At 47.4% G+C, this 23,978-nt stretch overlaps 1 protein-coding gene across 2 annotated transcripts in view; it reads right to left on the bottom strand.

Annotated features, from left to right (window-relative positions):
- The window catches only part of DNAI1 (dynein axonemal intermediate chain 1), a 314,390-nt gene that overhangs the window by 6,269 nt on the left and 284,143 nt on the right, over window positions 1-23,978 (bottom strand). For both annotated transcript variants that reach the window (XM_001378802.5, XM_056805993.1), the window contains 3 exons: window positions 18,538-18,686; window positions 18,223-18,322; window positions 15,283-15,468 (listed from right to left, as the gene is read on the bottom strand). In XM_001378802.5, the coding sequence (XP_001378839.3) occupies window positions 15,283-15,468; window positions 18,223-18,322; window positions 18,538-18,686 (435 nt within the window). The remainder of the gene's footprint in view (window positions 1-15,282; window positions 15,469-18,222; window positions 18,323-18,537; window positions 18,687-23,978) is intronic.

Genomic DNA, 23,978 nt, shown 5'->3' with positions numbered 1-23,978 from the left:
GGCTCTAAATCCCCACATCGCCCAATTTTTAATTTGGAAGGACCCTCAGTGCTTGTCTAGTGTAATCCATACCTGAAAAAAAAATCTCCTCTACCATAACCCAAGTAATTCATCACCTGTGAAGGCAACACAGTCTGATAACTTTGAATGGCAATTCTAATTATTAGGAAATTTTTCCTTATGTTATTGTTTCCAACTCTTTATGACCCCATTTTGGGGGGCTTTCTTAGCAAAGATATTGGAGGGGTTTAACATTTCCTTCTCTAGCTTATTTTACAGATAAGGAACTGAGGCGAACGGGATTAAGTGACCTGCCAAGATGGTTAGTAAGTGTCTGAGGCTGGATTTGATCTCATGAAAATGAGTCTTCCTGAGTCCAAGCTCAGTGCTCTACCCACTGCCCCACCTAGCCTAAACCTCCCTCTTTGCAGCTTTTGTGCACTGCTTCTAATTGCTCTTTCATTTGGCCCTTCAGAGACTGAAGAGAGCTCTTGGGTCCCCCCAATTTTCTCCTCTCCAAAGGAAACATACCCAATCTCTCCAGCCAATCTTAATAGGAGATTATCTGGAGACTGTTTAGCACTCTAGTTGCCCTCCAATGGTGTCTACATTTCCATCTGACTCCAAATCCTGTGATGTGAAGGCTTGTTCCTGTGGATTTTCTGGGTTGGAAAGAAGTTCAGCAACGATCTAGGCTAACTGTTAGGCAAATCGGGTCACATTGTCACAGGGAAAGCTCCAAGGCTCCTTCCTGTGTGCTGGCCACACAGTTTTCCAGCCTTGTTTCCTTTGGAAATGCCTTATCTGTTCACTGGTCCAAGTCCTGCTTTCTTGGACGATGTCGTTTTAGGCTAATCCTTCCTCCCCGAAACAGCAGAGTAGAACTGGGGGATTTGGGGCCAAAGGGATCGTAGACATCATTTAATCCAATGCCCTCACTTTTATAGATGAGAACCCTCTAGCCCAGAGGTCACACAGTGGGGAGTGGAGCTGGGATTTGAACCCAGACCTCTGACCACAAATGGAACATTCTTTCCATGACTTTCATCTCTCTGAAGATGGATGTCACGTCCCTCTAAGTCTCTTCTCTATACTAAATACTGTGTTCCTTCCATATGATGGGATTTACAGGCCCTCATCATCCCAATCCCCCAGCTAATGAGCCCCAAACTTTTAGATACTTGGTGACTCGTAATCATTCCTCACGCCAGGTTATTCCCTCACATAGTGAATGCAGCTTCTTTTGGAAGATTGAATAGAGCCCAAGGGCCCACCCCAGATTCATAAGGGGCTGTGGTGATTCTGCTAAATGGAACCCAAGAGGTGCCAAGAGCTGAGCTGGCAGTGGGGTAACCTACTTGTAAATTGCACTCTCACTCCCCATCTCCTTGCTCCAGATTCTTCTGTTATTGCTGCTAACATTTCATATTTACATAAGATTTTTCTTTTTTCTTTTCTTTTAAACAAAGCACTTTCCTCACAGTCTTGGGAGACAGGTAATGTAAGCATTATTCAGCATGATTATTAATTATTAAAATAAATTTACAGATGTTGGTGTGTTGGGTCTAGAGACCAATTAATTAAATTAAGTGATTTAATTAACTAATGAGAGGTTGGACTAGATGACTTCTAAGATCCTATTATTAAGTTAATTAAAATTAACTTACAGATATGGAAACTGATGCTCATAGAGGTACGATGACTTACAATTCAAAGTGTCAGAGTTTCTAGTGGAAATCAGGCCTCTTGGATGTGGGCCACCCAATTTCCTTTATACCATGGAACACGCTCTTCCCCTCATATTACACAATGCAAACCACCTAGCAGGAGTCATTCAATCCTTCTTCTTTCATTCAGCAAATGTTTATCAAGCATCTACTGCATGCAGAGCATGTTGAGCGAGCTATAGAGTTTCGATGGCGCAGCAGTGGACAGAGTGCTGGGCCTAGAGTCAGGCAGACCTGAGTTCAGATTTGGCCTCAAACACTTACTGAGATCCTAAACAAGTCAGTTAACCCTCTGCTTGCCTTAATCCACTGGAGAAGAAAGTGGTAAACCAGGCTGGTATCTTAGTCGAGAAAATTCCCTCACGGTATGGTTTGTAGAGTCACAAAGAGTCAGATACTGACTGAATAACACTACTTAAAACACGTTTGGATAAGATCCCAGTCTTTTTTCCTCATGGAACTCATATTCTAAGAATGACAGATTTAAGATCTAGCTAGAATCCAGATCCCAGGAATCCACAACGGAGAGAGGGGGGACAGCAACGTAGATAATTAGAATTCACAAGATTCCATGCTAAATGCACTATAGAAGTATAGAATAAATTGGTCTGTGAGAACTGAGGCAGAAGAAGGGTGTTTTGGGGGAGAGGTGGCAAAGCCTTTTTGGGGGAAGTGATATTTGCATTAAGATTTCAAGAATTCAGAGGGCAGCTGGGTGGCTCAGTGGATAGAGACTGGATGTCCTAGGTTCAAATCTGGCCTTAGACACTTCCCAGCTGTGTGACCCTGGGCAAGTCACTTCACCCTGATTGCCTAGCCCTTGCCGCTCTTCTGCCTTGGAACCCATACACAGATTCTAAGAAGGAAGGGTTTAAAAACAGATTTTAAGAATTCAGAGCATCCAGGGTATAGGAAGAGATGGACAGAGTGGTAGAGGTAAGAAAGTTCTGGGCTTGATCAGGGGATTCAGAAGCATAGATGCCAGGACTAGGGAGGCAACAGCATTCAGCTCTGGCTGCCATATTTTTGAAAGGACATTGAAAAGCAGGGGAGTGCTGGGGGAAGGTGGTGGAGAGGGAAGGGCCTTGAGATCATGCTATCTGCGGATTGCTTGAAGGACCCAGGGATGTTCCGCCTGGAGAGGAGGAGACGAGGGGAGACACGAATTTAATTCTCTGTGTAGGAAAGCAGCAGACTCGTTCTGGGTGATGTTGAAGGGTAGGCCCTGGAGCAGTGGCTGGAAGTAGCAAAGCAGTAGATGGGGCTTTGTAGAAGGAGAAGCTTTTATGATTCTTGTAACCAAGGAATAAAGTTCTAAACTGACTAAATAAAAAAGGAGAAGCTTCCCAGGGATTGGAGCTGCCCAAAGGATTGCCCGAGGAGTGAGAAGGCTCTGCAGCTCTGGAGGTGACCAAGCAAAAGCTGGCTGTTGGCTCGGGGATGCGTTGGGGTGGGGAAGGAGATGGGGAAGGAGATGAGCTGAGTGTTGGACCAGATACTTCCAACTCTGAATCCTGTGCATCCCGACACCTGAATGGAGCGCAGAACTTGCTGAGGAGGGGAACGTGGTTCCCATAGCCAGCTCCAGACCTCTGTGTAAATCTGAACTGGTTTTCCAGCCTTCCCAGAAAGCCTCTGGGGTGGTGGGAAAGGCAGAGAAGGGTCAGAGGTGATTTCTGCCCTCCCGGCGTGTCCTGCCTGTCTTTTGGAGGAGACTCCATTCAGAAACATGAGATGACTGGAGAACAAGACAGATCCTGGCATCCCCCTAGTGGGGTACCCAGCCCCCCTGGCTCCATCCTGGCCTCGGCGACATTCCAGGCACAGTGAAAGGCTGTACATGGCTGTTCTCTCGGCTCCCGCTTCTCCTGGCTGGCCACCGAAGTCCTGCTTCTTTTTGCTCCCCCTTTTGCCTTATAAGACAACATGGTATGGGGAGTGTGTTGGATTTGGAGTAAGGAACCTAAGTTCGAATCCTGGCTTTGCCACCTACTGTGTGACCCGGGATGTCTCTGGGTCTCATGTTGCTCTGCGGTCAATGAGGTGGTTAGATTAGATGGTCTTCAGAGCTCCTTTTAGCCCCAGATCTGTGGTCCCAGGGGTGCCCCCTCCCCAACTACATCCCCAGAGGGGAGAGACTCGGTCCCCTTGGGTTACAGAACAATTGTGGGGGGTAAGGAAAAGGTGGAGACGGGCTGGGGAGAAGCAGAAGGCAGAGAGGGCCTTGGGCAGCTCTGGGACGCGGACCCTGGGGTTCTCCTTGTCTGTCTGCCAGGTCCACTTGGCTGTCTTTGAGCCCGTGTGACCAGCTGCTTCTCTTCTCACCTGGGGAATCATTTCTGCGACTATTCATTTGTCTGTCTGTCCTCATACAGCAGAGACTTGTTATCTGGGTCCGAGCCTGTCCAGCAGACCTCAGGCCCCACTCAGGATCTATGGGAATGTGGGCCTGGCTCAGCCACCCCCACATCCATGCGCCACCTGTACCCGCTGATTGCCCTGGCGCCTGCCCTAGCCCTGTGTGCCACTGGCTTAGTTCCGTGCCCCGTGCTGGGGTAACTGGCACCTCCCCAGCCCTGCAACTGTTACTTCCTTTCCTGAGATGCCACCTGGGGTGCCTGGGCCCTCTGCCCCATCTCCTGGCACAGCCTGTGCTGATAGCCACCCCCGCCCTGACAGAACCCCCCCCTGCCCTGGCATCAAGCCTTCCTGTAGCCATGTCTGCCCTGGCACGAGTCCCTCACCATCTGGGCCTGGTGCTAAGGAGACCAGTGAGGGGCAGAGATCGTTAACTTGCCTTTTAGCTGAATCGACCCAGAGCCCCGTGAAACTGGGCTGCGGGCGCCAAGCAGTGGGTCCCAGGGGGCAGAAGGGCAGGGGGTGGGGGTGGTCAGAGCTCGGTGTCCCCCTGCATGCCTGCCCATCGCCTGGGAGAGCCTCTGCAGAGGGCCGATTGTGGGGGTTGGGAACCAGGCGTGGAAGAGCCTCGTCTGATGAGGATGCTGCCTCGCAGGGCCTCATTAGCCCCAGAAGCTGGTCCCGGCACCCCCGGAGGAGGGAGAGTGTGGCTGGATGCTACCTTGCCTAGGCAGGGTGCTAAGATTCACAAACACTTCCATCACGACGCCCTCCTGACAGCTGGTGCGACGACGATAGTCTCTCCATTTTACGTGATGTAGAGATTGACTCGGTGACTTGGTGAGGGGTTGCATAGCTAGTAAGTGCCGTGTCTCTCCTGGCCCCAGATTTAGCACTTCTTTTTTAAGCCCTTTCCTTTTGTCTTATCGATTCTCAAACAGAAGCATAGATGGCCAGGACCAGACAATGAGGACTAAGTGACTTGCCCAAGGTCACACAGCTTGGCAGTGTCTGAGATTGAACTCGGGTTCTTCCACGTCCAGGCTTGGAGCTCTCCTCACTAACTGCCTCTGCTTTTCTTTTCTTTTAAAAAAAGAATTGAGCTTTTTCAATGAGAAAGCATTTATTTTCTCTCATACTTCCCTCCATTTAAGAAACAACAACGTTGTCAGAAAGCAAATAGAAAACCAAATTCATCTTAGTCCTCTCCAAGAATAGGCCTCCAGGGCATCCCTTCCCTGCCACTGGGATGAACTTAATGTGAGCTTGACCTTGGGAAAATCACTACTCCTTGGAACTGGTTTCATCAAACCAGCCTCAAATCCTGCCCGGCGCATCCGAAGGACCACAGGCAAGGAACTTAACCTTTCAAAGCCCCAGGCCTTCTCGAAGGCTTCCAAGTTAGCACAGGCACTAAGCTGTTTGGGACAGAGAACGCTCCTGATAGTAATCAAATCCTGGGTCCTCCCCAGAACGGAGGGGTTGGACTAGATGACTACTAAGACCCGATCCAGGGCTCCATCTTAGGATCCAAGAGAACATGCAGAAAGCTGTGAGACAAGGGGGGGGCTCAGGATATTGACCCCCATTTCTGCCTGTGAGCTCAGAGCCAGAAGAAGCCAGTGACCACACTGTGACCAGGGAAAGGAACCCAAGCAGGAGGGTCAAGAAGGACCAAAAAGGGGGTCAGTCTTGGGCTGGTAAATACAGAGAGAGGCAAGACCCAAAGCTAGGATGGGATGTGAGGAAGAGACAAACGGCTGCTTATAAAGCTGATAGCAAGGATGCAAGGGACGCAGAGGGGGTCAGGGCAAAGCAGAGGAGGGAGCCTAGGTCTACCGAGGTACTGGTACCAGTCTGAAGATTGCGTTAGTTGCCATAGCCCAGAGACAAACTGAACAAGGAGAGAAACCAGGCTTTGGTATTAGGAGCTCCCTGGCTTTCTGCCCTTTACTCCCCCATGCCAGCCAGGCATTTCCACTTGTCTTAACCTTTGAAATGAGCCAAATCTACTCTGTGCCAAAGATATTGGCCAGCCAAAGTACCTTTGTCCAAGCTTGTTTGACAATGAAACCAGCGCTGGCTTTGGGCAAGAAGCCTAGATGGTAGATCCTTGGTTTGGGAGGCTTTCAGCCCACAATCAAGCCCTGTTTCCACCTCTGGTCCTCTGTGCCTATTACCTATACAGCTCCTTTCTAGATTCTGACCTCTCCTCCCCCAGATTTTCTGGCTGAAGTCTCCAACACTTTGCTCCTCAGCCTCCTAGCCTGGGTTTGTGATTTCAGAATTGAAAGAAAAAAACAGATGCAAGAAGACTTGGGAGATCATTTAGGCCAGCACCACTGATTTCTTAAACTTTGGACCCTGCCTGGACCCTCATCAGCTGCCAATTCCTTCCATGCCTTAGCTGAGTAATCTAGGCCAACTCTATGCTTTTGTTTTTGTTTTTAAACTGTTACCTTCTCTCTGAGAATCAATATTGTACATTGGTTCCAAGGCAGAAGAGCAGTAAGGGCTAGGCAATGGGGGTCAAGTGACTTGCCCAGGGTCACACAGCTAGGAAGTGTCTGAGGCCAGATTTGAACCCAAAACCTTCCATCTCTAGGTCTGGCTCTCCGTCCACTGAGCCACCCAGCTGCCCCATGCTCTCTGCTCTTTTGACTCATGGCACTTTTTAGTCAAATAATTACCCTTCAGAGTGTAGCTGAAATCTTAACCCTGCTCCGATGCCATTCAAGTTCTGGCATCATACTCTGGGATGGAATGAGCCCAACATATTCAGAGTCATCCAGCATCTGGGACAGTCTGAACATTTCTGGTTAAATTTCATCAGGGTCCAAAGAAACATGAAACTTGGCCTCAGCAGAAGCTCCCTTTTTGTATCTTTGGCAAAACAATATATATAAACAATATATAATATAATAAATATATAAATATGTAAAATATAAACATATTGTTATTTTTTGTCCTCTCTTTAGTGAATATCATTTTTTTAAAAGTCATGTGCCCTCTTAGAACTCCGTGGTGATCTTTGTAACAACGTAGGTTCTTGACCTAAGAAAAGGAAAGAAGGCTGGAAGGAAGGAAGGAAACAAGGATTTCCTACACATCTACTATGACATGCCAGGCCCTGTGCTAAGCACTTTAAAAAAATGAGCTCATTTGAAGAGGATGATGAGGAGTAGAGAAAGGGAGAATGGGCCTGACTGCCTGAATTTGGCAAGTGTGGAGGTGGTGGTACAAGTGGAGGCAGAAAACCCAAACCTTAGAAACTAGAGCACCCAGGTAGACTTGGAGCTGACACCCAAGAGCATAAATACTACCCTTTCTGGGCAAAAGTGAACATGGGCAGGGAAGCAAGGGCTCTGTGTCAGGCCTGGAAATTTGGCACTCCCTAGCCCAAGAAGCCATTCCCTGCTTGGATGCCACATTCCTATGGAGACATTTTTAGCCTAAACCCCACCACCATCTCAGCAGATTAGAACTTCATGGAGCTCCTCCATGCCCCTCCTCTCTCACCAGCTCTTTTCCAAGGGGCAGAGCTCTACTGGGGCTCTGTGACATTGGCACTGGCCTGATTCCTGGCTGGTACTGCTAAAGACAGGCTTTTGATCACCACGGGATGGCCTGTTTTACCCAGAATGGCTTCTTCTCAGAAGCTGAAGGTCACCTCTGACTCTGGCCAGGCCCTGACCCTGCAGGGAAAAGGGGAAGAATGGCTGGTGCCATCTCAGGTGGGTGGTTTGAATCAAGTTCCTTTCCTCCCCATCAGGCAGCTTTCTGGGCAGCTCCTTCTGGTTCTATGGCCAAGTCATCTCTCTGGAGATATGGAGAACAAAGAATTCTTATTCCTTTTTCTCTCTTCCTGGGGTTGAAGAGATATGCTCAGATTTCCATAGCTCTCCTCCTTCTTCCCCCCTAGGCCCTGTACAGTACTTTCTCCCTCACGTTCCTTTTAAACCCAGTGCTGATCAGCTCTTTCTCTCCTGATCTTTACCCCAGTACAGAAGATAGAAAATGGGATCCTTGCTTATGTCTGCTTCTTTTCAGGAAGGAAGGTTCAGCTCCAAATCCATCTGAGATCCTGTTTCTTTGCCTACCCCAGGAGGTAGAAGGGATAAGAGGCTAGTGTTTTAAATATGTTTTAAGGGAAGCACACATACAGGCAGACACTTAACTCCCCAGACAGCTTTCTAGCTTTCCACCTACTCAGACACTCAACTATTAGCACTTTTACATACCTAGAGCCCCCCTCTCTAGGGGTGACAGGAAGGAGCCAGGCTGGATCTATGCCAGGATTGGCCTGGGATATAATCTCTGATTCTTCCTTGCTTGTAATCAGACAGAAGCTACTTTCTACTTCCATTCTCAGAAGCCAATGTGAATGGTCAAAAGAGGGAGAGGGCTAGAGGAACATCCACTCCCCACAAAGAACAGGAACACCAGCATTGACCCCTTCCATTTGTGTCCATCCTGTTCCTCAGGATTGGCTGGAGATCAGGTTCAGGGTCTTGTACATAGTACATGCTCAGTAAATATTTGTTGAAATGAATGAATGGATATCCTCAGCAGCTCTTGGAGTATGTGGTCTCAGCGATCTGTGAGCTTTCCCCCAACACCTAACGACCCCAGAGGATGCATTGCTTTATTCAGAGATGAGTCCTTCTGAAACTGGCCCTCCAGTAGCCCTACTAGGACGCATGCCCCTGGTTAGGGAACTGGGAGACGAAGGTTTCTGGCTGGAGTTTTGTCTCAGACTTAGTCTCTTTGGTCAGTGTTTTGATATTCTAGGCTGCTGGCTTTCTCACTGGCCTAGAGAACTCAAGTTTTCACTGAGCATTGGATTTGGAATCAGAATGCGTAGGTTGAATTCTGATTTGGCCATTTACTACTACTATGACCATGGCCCAAGCCACTTAAGTTCTCTGGGCTCCACTTTAAAATGAGGGGTTGGCATTCTGGATGGCAATTTGGAACTATGCCCAATGGGCTTTAAAAGACTGCCTGCCCTTTGATCCAGCCATAGGACTGCTGGGTTTATACCCCAAGGAGATAATAAGAAAAAAGACTTGTACAAAAATATTTATAGCTGTGCTCTTTGTAGTGGCAAAAAATTGGAAAATGAGGGGATGCCCTTCAATTGGAGAATGGCTGAACAAATTGTGGTATATGTTGGTGATGGAATACTATTGTGCTCAAAGGAATAATGAAGTGGAGGAATTCCATGGGGACTGGAACAACTTCCAGGAAGTGATGCAGAGCAAAAGGAGCAGAACCAGGAAAACATTGTACACAGAGACTGATACACTGTGGTACAATCGAAGGTAATGGACTTTTCCATTAGTGGCAATGCAGTGATCCAGAACTATTCTGAGGGACTTATGAGAAAGAACACTATCCACATCCAGAGGAAGAACTGTGGAAGCAGAAACACAGAATAAAAACAATTGCTCGATCACAAGAGTCAATGGAGATATGACTGGGGATATAGACTCTAAACAATCACCTTAGTGCCAATATCAATAATATGGAAATAAGTCTGGATCAATGACATATGTAAAACCCAGTGGAATTGTGCATCAGCTATGGGAGGAGAGTGGGAAGAGGGGAGAGAAAGAACATGGATCATGTAACCATTGAAAATTTTTCTTAATTAATCAAATAAAATTAATATTTAAAAAATAAAATGGGTTGGATTCAATAATCCCATAGATCCCGGAGCAGCTAAGGGTGCAGTGGATAGAGTGTGGTGTCTTAATTTGACTAAGTTCAAATCTGGCCTTAGATACTTATTAGCTGTGTGATCCTGGACAACTCACCTAATCCTTTTTGCTTCAGTTTCCTTATCTGTAAAATGAGCTGGAAAAGGAAATGACAAACCACTCTAGTACCTTTGCTAAGAAAACCCCAATTGGGGTCACAAAGAATTGGACAACAATAAAAGATGCTTTCCAGGGATAAATCTTCGATTCTATGAAACCTTTGGTTTCTGCCTTGTCCTCCTGGCATACTGATGCAATGGAAGCTTCTTCTGTTTTTCATAATCATATTTATACGAGAAGTTTACTTTGTAGGGAGAGATGTCAGTGGCATACAGAGACAGGGTGGTGTGTGGAGAGCACGTGGGGCTTGGAGTTGGGAGACAAAGGTTCAAACACAGCTTGCTGGATAAATTGCCTCACTTCAGCCTCTATTCCCTCATTGTAAAATGGGTTTAATCATGGCAGTATCTCATTGAGTTGTAGAGGGGAAATGCTTTGTGAACCTTCTGATGCTTTAGAAACAAGAACAATTGTCTTTCTTTTCTTTTCATTTTTTTTGTGGCAGCAAGCAATAGGAAGAAAAATGCCCATTGACCGGAGAAGGATTGAACAAATTGTGGCACATGAGTATAGAGGAACAGTATACTGTGATCAACAGTATGAAACCTTCAGAAAAGCAGGGAAGAGTCAGAAACCAATGAGATGAACTAAGAAAATGACAATGATGATGCCCATGTGAGAACAAAAAAAACATCTGAATGCTTTGTAATTATAATGACCAAAGCTTAGTCCTGAAGAAGGGTTGAGAAAATATATTTTCTTTCCTTCTTTTGTAGAAATGGGGAGTTATGGGTGTGGAAATTTCCGTACACTCTCAGATACTCTTGATGCATTGGTTGGTTTTGGTGAACTGCCTTTTTTTCCCCTTTCTTTTTTATCCTTTTTTTTCCAAGGGATGGCTCAGTGGGTAGGGAAGGTAGGGAGATATATTTGGAAATGAAAGTGGTATAAAAATAAAAGTTTTCTATAAAAATTTTAAAAAGGAAATGTGAGCTATTCTTAATCACCCCATAGCAGCTTAATGCTTAGATTTCCCACAGCAGACCTGGCTAGATGCTAGATTGCTGCATCTCCTGCTCTTGGTTAGGAAGAAAAAGGGGTTGTTTAATGGACTTTGGAGATAAATTTGGCATTGGGCTGAATTTTTTTCCCCCTAGGTAGTGGGAACAACTCTAATAATATCTTTTGAATTATTTCCTACTTCCCTTTGAGTGTGGGAAGAGGATTAGCTAATGATTATAGAGGTTTGGAGGTGAAGCATCAAAATCCCAGCCACAGTCTTGCTTGGCTGAAAGTGAGCCTGGGATTGTAAGCCACAGGGCCAATCTGGTCCAAGGCACCTAGGTATATGAATCCCAAATCTGCAGATCTGATGGGAGGGAACCTGTATCTGAGATAATAGGATCCAGTCATGGGGAATCACAGGGGCCAGGCAAGGCCCCCCAAACTTTAACTAACAAAAAGTTTTGTAAGTCTGAGTGCTGCCCAATCTGTACTGAAAAGGGTTTCTCTTCCCCATTCCCATCCCTAATTTTCAAACGTAGTTTTAACGGCTTGCAACCTTATTTAAATTGGTTTTTTGTTTTTGCAACCTTATTTCTGATATTTATGTATAGACTCTTCTTTCTCCTCTCTTTTTCCCAAAACTCACTTTTTGACCTGGACTGTGTGATGTCGAGAATAAGAACAGAAAAAGGTGTGGGTGCCAGGACCAGGTGCTAAGCTACAATGGCGATGGTGGAAGAAAGGGGAGGCATATGTAGTCAGTGACTGGAATTGGAGCAGAGAGCCAAGTCAGTTCTGAATGATCAAAAAGGAAGCTGGCATCCTGTACAAAGGGGATACAATTCAGGAAAGGCCGGAAGAGAGAAGGATGGAAAAGCCATAGGCCGAGGCCAGGGGTCCTTTCTGGGAAGGGGCTGAGTCTCTGGGAAGCATCTGTGGTCAGCAAGGTTGGGGCCTTCAGTGTTCCTCCTCTCACCTGCTCAGAAGTAACCCTTCCAGGGAGAGGACACTGCAGATATGGAAAACTGGATTCTAGGAGCTGGACCAATTACTTTTCATAAAGCCAACTTTCCCTTTCTGAAATGTGTGACCCCCCCAAGACCACCACTGACCACAAGGGTCCCATGATCTGACAAAGCAGGCTGAAGAGTTCAGGAAGTACTACCAAGGACTCCACAGTCACTACTGCCCGGCTCTTCCAGATAGCATCGGTGCCTAGGACTTTGGGCAGCTTTCAGCACAATTTCATGCATTATGCTTTCTCAGAGACACACACAATACAGGGGAATAGAGGAAACCTGATTCCCTGGAGCCACGCTAGCCTGATGTATGGGGCTTTCTCTCTCACTTTCCTTCCAACACAATGCCCTGTAAAGCTCTGCTATGAGCTCCGCTTTAGACAGCCCCTTGAGAGGCCTGGGCTCCATCTCCTTATGTAAGCTGCCCACCAGCAATCTCCGAAAGAAAGGAAGGCCCATGCTGTCATTTAGGGTTATGGTAGCAGCTGCTGCCTTCCTGCTTTCCCAGTTCAACTGTCCTGCTGTCTCAATTCTGATAATATAGGCCAGCTCCTTTGGCATAGACCTTTGAGACTCACTCATCAGCATGCCATTGTTTTCTTCCTCTGGGCATATTCCTAGGGCCATCTTGGATGAAGGCCTGCTGCTCCTCTGGACCTGCCATTTTGCAATTCCCTCCTGGCCAAACCAAAGCCTCTCAAGCCTCCTGGGTGATAACTGTCTTCTCTCCATTCCTCAGGAAGCCCCTGTGGCCAGCTGGGCTGTGAAGGACCCTGGTCCTGCTGATGACTGTGTCCCCCAGCTGGGGCTCCCCCATTTAGCAGAACCTTTTAGCTTTTCCTCCCTGCATCCCCCAGGAGAGTTAGCCCAGCCGCCAGGAACGCGCCCTCATTAAGCAGCAACGGAAACAGGATTTCTCAGGCAGACACATTTTCACAGCCTCCTAAAACTCAGTGCAAATTAATTAAGAACATATTTTATCAGCTACGAGATTCATCTCCAAGTACAACTAACTCCTGAAACGAGGCCCAGAGCTCAAGGCTGGGCTGCATACGCGGCTCCTACTTACTATGGCACGTTCAGCCAATTAAAGCCCCTCTCCTTCATGCCTCTTTTATTCTGTGGTATTTATAGCCAGTGCGATGGCATTAGCAGTAATTACAGGCCAGGCTCTCGTTCTCAGTCTTGGGCCCATTGTCTCTACTTTGGCCATTACTACCAAACTGGCAAGAACAGCCATCTGTGGAAACGTGCACCCCGTATTAACATGCAGCCCACATTAACAAACATGTACTCCATCCATATTAATAAACATGCACTCTGTATTAACAAACGTGCACCCCGTATTCATAAATGTGAATCCTGTATTAACCAACGTGTACCCCATATTAACAATGTGAACGCCCCCGGCAGCTGGGGCCCAGGGGGCCCAGAAGTGTGAGACTGAGAGCCAGGGAGAGAGGAAATGGGTCCCATCCTGCTTATTAGTATCTCGATCTCTGTTTCTGCTAGAGAGGTGCCCTCTGTCTGCATTCAGTCCCTGCCCCGGCCCTACTGTTTCTGCTCCTGGGAAAGCCCGTTCAGTCGTGAAGGCACGCTCAGGGCCCCGAGTGCTGATGGCTTGGTAGTAAAAAGGACAATGGACTTGGCATCTGAAGACCTGAATGGATATGTGCCCCTGGCCAGAGAATTTGGGGCCCGTTTCCTCATCTGTCGGATGAAGGGGTTTGACCAGATAATCCCTAGGTTCTCCTCCAACCCTCTCATTGGATGATTCTAGACTTCAGGAGGTCGGGGAGCCTGGCTGTGAGGCTGCTGGGCTTGGGGCAGATCCAGAGTCCTGGGTTGGAAGAGAAAGACCCCAGTAGCTGCTGAGGCCTTGGTGGCTTTGGAGGAAGTCAGGCCTTTCTCTTCCCAGGGCCACCCAGCCCCTAGCTCCTGCCCCATTCTAGCTCACCAGTGTAACAGGGCTTTGGGTTGGGTTTGCCTGGCCTGGGATGGACTCTGGATCCTGGGCTGGGCTGAGATCTGCACTATGGACTATCTAACTGTATTCCAGGAGCCCTAGAGCTCAGGGACCTGAGAGAGGGAGAGGCATAGCCCACGAGGGAGGGTCATGGCTCCCATCTAACTTATCTGCACTCATCCAGCATCCTGCTGTTGATGTTGATGCCTCTGACATCAGCTTCCCAAACCACCCAAAGGATAAAGGACTGACCTGTTTCTCCGTGGAAATTTCTATGTGGCTATCTCTGATTTCCACCCCCCCAACCTCCTCTTTCTGGAGCCACAAGCCAGAATCTCTGTGGACATCTGTTGCATGTCCCCTCTGTGACCCCAAACCAACGTGCCACAAGCCAAGGTCATTATCTTCTTCCCAAACCTCTGTTCTCCTGATTCAGCCAAGGGCAGCTCAGGGCTCTTTCCCCTTCAGCACTTGGCCCCAGGGCCCATGGGGGATCCCCCTTCTCAAAGTGTCCACTGTCATGAGAGGTGAGAAGCTATGGCTCTCTGTGGGTAAGCCTGTGTAGCCCAAAGGGCACCGTGAGTTCAAATGCAGGTTCACAAGGGGACCCTTTGGTGGTTACCCAAAAAGGCTGTTCTTCCCACTGTCGGTCTCCTGTCCTTTCTCCCTCTAGTGAAGTAAAACCTGGCCTGCACCTCTGGGTCCTAAGGAGTTCTTTTGATTAATTCCTACAATATTCTTTCTGTATCCCAAATTATTCTAACCATGGCTGTTTCCTTGACAGCCCCTCCAAACTTCCTCTGGCTCCCAAACATAGCATGCCCCTTTATTTTCTACATGCTGGATTTCTTCAAGTTCCCAAAACTTTTTTACTTCTGCCCCCCAGGTAGAACAAACGTTCTCCCCAGCTTACAAGTAGAATGAGTCACACAGCCTGGTATAGACCTTTGCCACCTGGGTGTGCTTCCCTTTATCTTTCTCTCAGTCCCTTTTGCCAGCAGAACTGAACCAGATGCAATCTTCTGACTCCCCCTAGTCCACCTGAGTGCCCCCACCTCCCAAATGTAGCAGACCCTAGGTGAGGACCCCAACCCTATTGAGTTCTGAGCCCTCCCTGCCCTCAAAACGTTCTTCAGATAAAAGGAAGTGGGCCTCTTTTTCCTTTCTTCCCAGACCACGGCACACAGGACTCCTCCAGGAGCTCTCTGGGATTCCATATGCCTAGGTTGGCTGAAGTAAATTTCCAGAGACTATTGAGAGCCAGGCCCAGCTCCTTCAGAATTTTCTCCAGAAATCCCAGCCTATTCTCCAAATGCTTAGCATTTTCTGGAACCCAGTTGATTCCTCCCTTGGTGACAGTTTACGGTTCAGATCAAGGTGCCTACCTTGGGCATCTTGCGCAGATTGGGTGAGAGTTTGAGGCAAGTGACCTGACCACGATCGTCCCCAACAATAATGATAGGGTGGATGGCATTGAACTGTACGTGGGTAATCTTGTTTTTCTTCTTAGCCACTATTGGCTGGTTGCAGATAGCTTCATATTTGTTGATGACTAGGTCGAACACATGGGCCTGGAAGCGGAAAACACAAGAGTTGTGAGGTAATAGTAACTGGCCTGTGAAGAAGGGTACCACCCAGGCAAAGGGGTGCCTTTGGCAACAGGGCCATGGACAGCAAGGACTTTTATCACAGAACACTGGAATGGACTTTAGAGTTCATATAATCCAACCCATTTCTTTTTTTAAACAAGGAAATGGAGGCCTAGGGAAAAAGAAAATTGGTGCCCTCACCAAGGTTGAAATTTAGCTTTTCTGATTTCCATTTCAATTCTCTTTTTAACCCAGAATTATTCAGTTGGTGCAAAGTCCTGATGGAGGGACAAGGATTACCATTAGTGGCTGCCGCTGCCATATACTAGATGCTAGAAGGATCCAAATCCCTTAGAGCAGGAGTTCTCAGCTTTAAGTCCATGGGCCCCAAAGAGGTCTATGGAGACTATGAACTTAGAAGAGGGAAAAAATGGCATCTTTATTTGGTCCAGTAAAAAGAACACTGGGTCAGGGGCAGCTGGGTAGCTCAGTGGATTGAGAACCAGGCCCAGAGATGGGAGGTCCTAGGTTCAAATCTGGCCTCAGACACTTCCTAGCTATGTGACCCTGGACAAGTGACTTAACCCCCATTGCCTAGCCCTTACCACTCATCTGCCTTGGAACCAATACACAGTATTGATTCTAAGATGGAAAGTAAGGGTTTAAAAAACAAAATAGAAAGAACAGCTGGGTGTAGAATTTGAGGATCTGGACTCAATTCTTGCCTGTGATGTTTACTCCCTGTGAGACCTTGGGCAAGTCACAACCTCCTTGAAGCCTCATCTTTAAAATGTGGGGGTTGAATTGGATGACATCCCAGATCCCTTCTCATTCTGGGTTCATCCTCCTGGTGGAAGGTCCTTTTTTTCTCCAGAAACATCCTTCCAGTTGGCATGCTCTGGTACCTAAAATCTCACCAGGGCGGCTTAATGGGTTAAAGAATCACGATCTTCAGACATCTAGCTAGGTGATGCAGTGAATAGGAGGAGTCAGGAAGACATCTTCCTGAGTTCAAATCTGGCCTCAAACACTAGCTGTGTGACCCCAGACAAGTTGCTTCACCCTGTTTGCTTCAGTTTCTCCATCTGAAAATGAGCTGCCAAGAAAACCCCAAAAGGTGTTATGAGGGGCTGGACATAACTGAAAGGACTGAACAACAACATCCCCAGAAAAGTCCCTCTGGTGGAGGGTTAAGTGGGGGTAATGAATTCAGTCCAATGCGATATATGCCTTCTTACTTTGCTCTCTAGGAGATCAGTGGGTACCAGAGCGGGAGTGGGACATCCACAAGTCACACTCTGGCTTCAAAATGTTGCTCTGGGCCACTCCCTCTCCCACTTCAGGCCTGTGAATGGTTGAGTTACCAAGCACCAGGTACTGGATGCTCAGCCTCTCTGGAGGCCGTGTGCGTGGTGCAGGAGGAGGACAAGGACCTGGGAAGGGCTTCTGGCTCTCTTCCTTACTACTTACAAATCACTCCTCTCTTCTGAATAACGAGGGCTTGGGATGGATGGTCTCCAGGGTTCCTTCCAGCCCTAAATCCTGTGAGCTATGACATGTCACCTTAAGGGGGTCCCCAAGGACTTGCCCTGCCAAGAAAGGGAGGCCTCAGGTATAAGGTGTGGGGCCAAGAGGATGAAGATCGAGGCTGGAACCAAGTGTGATCACATGCAATCTACAGTTACTGGAAGCTCCTCAAGCATGGCCACTTGTGCCACTTCTCTCGCTTTACCCTCCTCCTTCCAACACACACACAGTCATACATAGTCTCACATACACACCTCATACACATACAACCATACACAGTCTCACACACATATAGTCTCACAGTCGAAAAGTCTCACACACAGTCTCACAGCTACACATAGTCGTGTAGTCTCACACAGTCACAATCTCTCACACAGGTTCACATATACACAGCGACGTGTCTCGTTACACATACAGTCATATACATAGGCACAGTCTTACACACACAGTTACAGTTATACACACAGAGTCACATCAAGCCTTGCACAGTTACCAAGTCTCCGTTCCTGGTGTTCTTGGGATATTTCCCCTTCTCTCCCTCCCCCCAATCTGGCTTCCCCAAATGTGCTTAAGCTTCCTCTACACCCAGGTCTTAGGGACCATCAGGGCTACTTTGGCAGAGGCCTCTCTACCCTTTTCTCAGCTAGAATCTGGAGACCCCAAGCCTGAATATGGACTGTTCATCAACCAGAGCTAATAGGGAGAGGGATGGGGACAGGTTACCTTTTTGGAGGGTCCCCACCAGAAAGTTAGTCAATCAGTCAATAAACATTCATTTCTTTATTTAAAAATCCTTACCTTCCATTCTAGGGCCAGGCAATGGGGATTAAGTGACTTGCCCAGGGTCACATGGCTAGTAAGTGTCTGAGGCCAGATTTGAACCTAAGGCCTCCCTTCTCCAAAGCTGACCTTCTATCCCCCGAGACACCCAGGTGCCTCTCAATAAGCATTTATAAAGCACTTACAATATGCCCAGCATCATACTAAGGGCTAGAGATTCAAAGAAATGTAAAAGCCTGGAGTTAGGAGGAGTTTCATGGATGGGAGGTCATCTCAGAGGCCTCTCAGAGGCCTCTCAGGGCCAGGATGGATTCCCTTTCCTACCCCAAGTCGCTGAACTGAATCCTTCAATCAAACTGACTGATACTCTAGGCTGTGCCACCTACCTCCAGGGGTTTGGGGCACAAGGCTTGGGGAGAGTGCTCTTACCTTCCCGTCGGTGGTGACTGCAGCAAAGACAGTAGAGGAGTATGGGGCCCAAGCTATATCACCCACAGCAGAGTTCAAGTCATAGATGAACATGGGTATCCTGCAACAATGGGAGGAAGAGGGTGAGGGAAGTCAGAAATGGAGACTGGCTATTTCTGGTAGGACTTGGGTCCCATCCCTGTATTGCTCCACAGTCAAAGCTCCCTCCCTTTCCCTTCCAGTCTAATTTGACATTTGGATCCTAGGCTGTTCCCTTCCTCCCTGCCTCCCATTTCCTCCTCTTGATGATGTGGACCCAGAACCTTTTCCCCTCACTTGATGGTGTGGTCCCAGATTTTCACTGTCCAGTCGGAGCTGCAGGACATGAAGACTTTGGAATGGTATGGGTTCCAGGTCACTGCATCCACCGCCATATTGTGGGCCTCAAACATGTCAAGGAATTGGCTGGAGTAGGATTTGGAGCACTACCATAGGATTAAAGATCAATGGTCAGGATGGAGACAGGATGAAATCTGGAAGACCTGAGTTCAAATCCTTCCACAGACACATTCTAGCTATGTGACCATGGACAAGTCATCCAACTGCTCAGTGCCTCAGTTTCCCCATGTGGAAAATGAAGGTATTGGACTTGACAGCCATTAACTTCTTTTCCAGCTCTAAAGTGATGGTTCTGTGACTGTGAAGGACTTGGAATCTCATCTGATTTATCATTTGCTAGGACAGAGCCAGATTCAGAATGACCTAGGGCATTCTCCTCATGGACTAATCTCCCTTCCATAGCTTCCCCATATCTTTAAAAACAAAGGATGCTTCCTAAACAAAAAAAGAAGAAAGAAAAAAGGAAACCTCTCCTGCTGCAGAATATAGAGCAGATTGAGAAGAACTGTTCTGGCAAGCAGGTCATCCTAGGCAAGCTCACTCTAGGACAGGGGCATGACTATCTCCCAGTGAAGGTTCCTCAAAATGAGGGGCAGTTTAGGGCCCCTCCCCACTGATAGGAAGAGAAAGAGATAGACCAAGGAAGAACCAAAGAGTGGTTATTCTGCCAGGATGGAGGGAGATCTCTAGAAGTGTGCCCCAGGGATGATCTGACCTTGACCCTGGGCTATTCAACAATTTCAGAAGAAAGCAGAGTTAGTGTATTTATTCTATCTGTTGTAGTTCCATAGTTTTCCAGTTATGTCTGACTCTTGGAGATTCCCTTTTGAGGGTTTTCTTGATAAAAGAGTATTGGAGTATTTTGGCATTGTTTTCCATTTCCTTCTCCAGGTCATTTTACAAATGAGGAAACTGAAGTAAATAGGGTTAAGTGACTTGCCCAGCATCATATAGCTGTGTCTGAGTGTCTGAGGCTGGATTTGATCTCAGGACTCCAGGTCCAGCACTCTATCCACTGTGCCATGTAGCTGCCCTTATTGTATCTGACAATGGCACAAAGCTGAGCAGGAGAACTTACATAGTGGATGTAGTCAGGATCCAAAAAGATCCTGAGAAGTTCTAGAATGATAGACTGAATCTAGTAAAATTTAAGAGATCAACATAAAGTCCTATTTTTTTTAAACTCTTATCTTCTTAGTATTAGTTCTAAGAAGAGCAGCAAGGGCTAAGCAATTGAAGTCAAGTGACTTGCCCAGGATCACACGAATAGGCTCTCTATCCACTAAGCCATTTAGCTACCCCTTCTTTGTTTTGTCTTGAGTCATCTGGAATTGTGGTTGATCAGAGTTCTGAGTCTGATGTGAGTGAGATTTTGGGCTGCTTTCAAAGAGGTACTAAGTCCAGAAGCAGCAAAGCAGTCCTAGTCACACTGTATTCTATCCAAGTCAAACCACATCTAGAGCTCCTAGAGTCACATTTTAGGAACAGCATCAACAAACGGAGTGTATTCCTTTCCCTTCTGAGGCTTCTGATTCTGTGGACTTTGCTACCATGACTCAATTGCCTTGTCACCCAAGCCTTCCTCTGCCAGGCCAGTCCCTTTCTCCCATTGGTGAGTTCTTTCAAGGGCCTCCATTTTGGGGATGAGCCAAAGCACCCTTGTGGCATTCCCCTCCAGTCTGTGCTTCTGACTCTCTGGACTTCCCCCATTAGAAAATAAGCCCCTTGAGGGCAAGGATTGTCTCCCCCCCCCTTTTATCAGCAACACTGGGCTGACTCATCTTCCTGAGTTCAAATATGGCCTCAAATCTTTTATTACTGTTTGCCTCAGTTTCCTCATCTGAAAAGTGGGCTGGGGAAGGAAATGACAAGCCATCCCATTTTCTCTGCCAAGAAAACCCCAGAATGGGGTCACAAAGAGTCAGACATGACTGAAATGACTGAACAACAACAACAAAATTTGCATGTCTAGAACTTGCACAGTGCCTGATCCATAGTAATTGCTTAATAAATGTTTATTACCTTCAGAAGAGGATGACCACAATGGTGAGAGAATTAGAGACCAAAGATCATTTGAAGAACCTGAGAATATCTAGTCTGCAGAAAAGAAGGTTCTGTGGGGAAGGGAGTATGGCAATTATTTTCAAGTATTTGGTAGGTTGGTATAGGAAGGATTAGCCTTTTTTGTCTTGCCTTTAGGAAATGGAACTAGAAGAAACTGGAAGAAGTTACAGAGACAAATTTCCACTCTATATAAGGAAAAACTTCCTATAATTTGAACTCTCCAAAGGTTCATCACTGGGGTTTTTCTAACAGAGGCTGAATTACTACTTGTCACTGATGATGAAGAAAGGATTGTTTTTCAGGCAAAGGTTGGACAAGATGGCAGTTAAGGTTCCATTTAACTCTTGAGATTTTTGTGATCTTGTCACTCATTGGTGCTAGGGAGACGGGACCTAACGTCTAGCTTAAAATAACAGGGAAGAAGAAGTCTGACCTCACCTGAGAAGCAGCGGAGCTAGAGAAGAAGGTTAAGACAGATCAGAATGGAAGAAAATCTGCAACCCTGGAGAAGGCAAAGCCTATACTCCAGCCAGGGAGAAAATAAATGGAGAAAGTAATCAGTTTTCCTGAGGCCAGAAACTAGGCTAGCGGGATGCCTCCATTATCCATAAGGTTAAGATGGGGGTATGAAGTGAGAATATTGACTTTGGGACACAGGCAAGAAATGGCTTTTCCTCCCAGGAGCAAGTATCAAAGGTTGAGCTAAAAGCCTTTAGAGGGAGATTGGGCAGGATCTAAAGCCAAAGAGCAAGTTTTTGGGTCTGAGGAAGAATAAGTCTTTGTTTTTGGATCAATTGAGGAATAGTAACTTTTATATGGCATTTACTTTGTGCCAAGGACTGTGTTAGTAATAAGCACTTTATAATTATTATCCCATTTGATCCTTACAACAACCCTGGGAGGTAGACGTTATTATCCCCATTTTACAGTTGAATAAACTGAGGCAAACTGAAGTTAAGTAACTAATTTGTCCTGTAACTTGCCACACAGCCAGTATGTCCAGATTTGAAATAGGTCTTCCCTTCATTCTCTTCATTGTGCCACCTGGATAGATAGGCTACATATCCATGGCCACAAGCCATCCCTTAGTCCCTAAAATGCACGCCTATGGTTTAGGGATTGGGGAGGAAGAGGAGGGAAGAGTGTTTCCCCTTGTAGATACTGGACCCACCAATGGATTATCCACACTCAGAAACTTAACCCAGTTTCCATGGAAGATACGCTTCATGCTTTAGACAGGCAGCATCTCTAGATAATTCCCTCTATTTTTTTCCCTTTGCCCCAGATCTCCCTGGCAAAGGCTCTGAGGGTGGTCTCTGGGGGTCACAGTCAGGCCAGGAGAGGGGAAATGAGAAAACCAGGGCCAGAAGCTGTGTGTGGGGTGACCGCATGGCCCACATGGGAAGAGTTAGCCAAGGGCACCGGTCCTGGGTATCAGAGCCATTAGTCTCTCCCCACCCCTCCCTCACCCCACATACTCTGTTCTTTGAAAAGAGGAAAAGGTTCTTGGACCCAGCAGGAAGATGGCTGATGGATGGGGACTAGAGAATCCAGGACCCATCAAGGCTAGAGAAAAGGACATGGGCTGAGGACAGGGCAGGAGGGATGCTGCTCCTCTGGTCCACAAGGAAGGGAATCATCCACTGTACAAGGAGGCGAGAAATTGAGGGAAAGAGAGCCTAGCCTTCCCACTAGCCTTTCCCCTAAAGGCTCTGTCTTGGCTTTGAAGCCAGCTCTGTCCCTTTTAACACCCGAGTGTCCTTGGGTCACTCACTTCACCTCTGGGCCTCAGATTCCTCATCTGTAAAATGAGGGGGCTGAATCAGAGCTAATCATACCTTGGGTCCAAGGGGGTTTGCATTCTCATAAATGTTCTTTGAGGTCTCAGCCATGAAATCAATGCTTTAACCCAAAGGATTAAATCTCTTACACTGACATTTCAAGCCCAGTACGGGTTGGCATGGGTTGGCAGGGAGAGCTTTCTGGTGCCCGCAGGCACTCACTTCAGCCGTGCCCAGGGGCCCTGTCCTGGCAGCCCTGGCCAGGACCATCTCGTCCTGTTCCCAACACGGCCATGGAACCTCCTGGCATAGCAAGTGGATCTCCGGGCCCTGGCAAAGGGGTGGCCTGCCTAGCTGCTTCATAAGAATGCACAGAGCCCTGTGGGTAATTAAGATAATGATTTACTTGGCTTCAGAAATGCTAATAGCAGAGCACTTTTCTGTTTTTCAAAATTGTTCTGAGCTAAAAATTAGCGAGTTACCATGTTGCTGGGGGGCTGGGGGGCAGGCTAGGGAGGGGAGGAGGCTCCTTGTTAATCCTTGGTCCAAATGGAATGTTTTCAGAAACATACTGAATTGGTAGAAAGCTGTAGAGGCCCTACGAGGCCCAGCTCCAATTCCACTTCTTTTATGAAGTTTTTTTCTGGAACTCAATGAGCCCCCCCCCATCTCTCCCCCTCCCCAGCACTCCCCTCTCTTGGAATTCTTCCTGCACTTAAAATCAGGCCCACAATGAGCCCTGGATCACTCCCGGCAAGGCTCGGGGATCTGGTCTCCCCACCTGACTAAGAGCCCTCCAGGGGATGGACTGCGTCTGATTCTTCTCTCTTTCCCTCCAGTCCCCACCTCCCTGGCAACCTGGGGCTCAGCACCCAGTAGTTGTTCATAAAGGCTCATTGTTGGGTTGAGAGCGGCTCCCGGAAGTCCTTTCATTAGACTCTGGATTCCAAATGGAAAATTGCCCACGTCCTTTCCCCCTCTGCCTTCGGTTTGAGCAGGTCCCTTCAGGAAGCCTTCCTGAGCCAATGGGCTCCGAGGCAGGGAATTCTCCCCGGGTCCTCCTGGCCCCTGCCCCCCTCCTCAGGAAACCTGTGACCAAGAGCTGGATTTCATTAATGAAGGCGTCTGTTTTATGTCAGCCCTTGGATCTCCCCATCTTTTATATCTGTCTTGTCTGTCTCTCTAGGGTCCTTGGCTTCCTGAGGGTGGGCCTGGGGCTGTTTCACTTTGGCCAGAGGCTCAGGGAAGGAGGGAGTGTAAGATTTTGAGCTGGAAGAGACCTTATGGATCAGTCCAAAGCCCTCATTTTACAGATGGAGAAAAAATGACTTGTCCAACGCCACATAGCTAGACAGCTGGCATTCGAACCCAGACCCTCTGGTTCCAAATAGAGCCTTCCTCTAGGACAGGAAGATAGAGGAACGAGGGACTTGGGGGGAGCCCAGAAGGGAAGGGCTTGACAAAGGAAGCTAGCTCCCTACCTTCTTTTTTTTTTTTTCCAGACCATTACCTTCTATTCTACTTTAGAATCAA

Source organism: Monodelphis domestica, chromosome 7 (assembly GCF_027887165.1).
Source record: "Monodelphis domestica isolate mMonDom1 chromosome 7, mMonDom1.pri, whole genome shotgun sequence".
NCBI lineage: Eukaryota > Metazoa > Chordata > Mammalia > Didelphimorphia > Didelphidae > Monodelphis > Monodelphis domestica.
The sequence above is the reverse complement of the archived record's forward strand: the minus strand, read 5'-3'. Positions and strand labels throughout refer to the sequence as shown.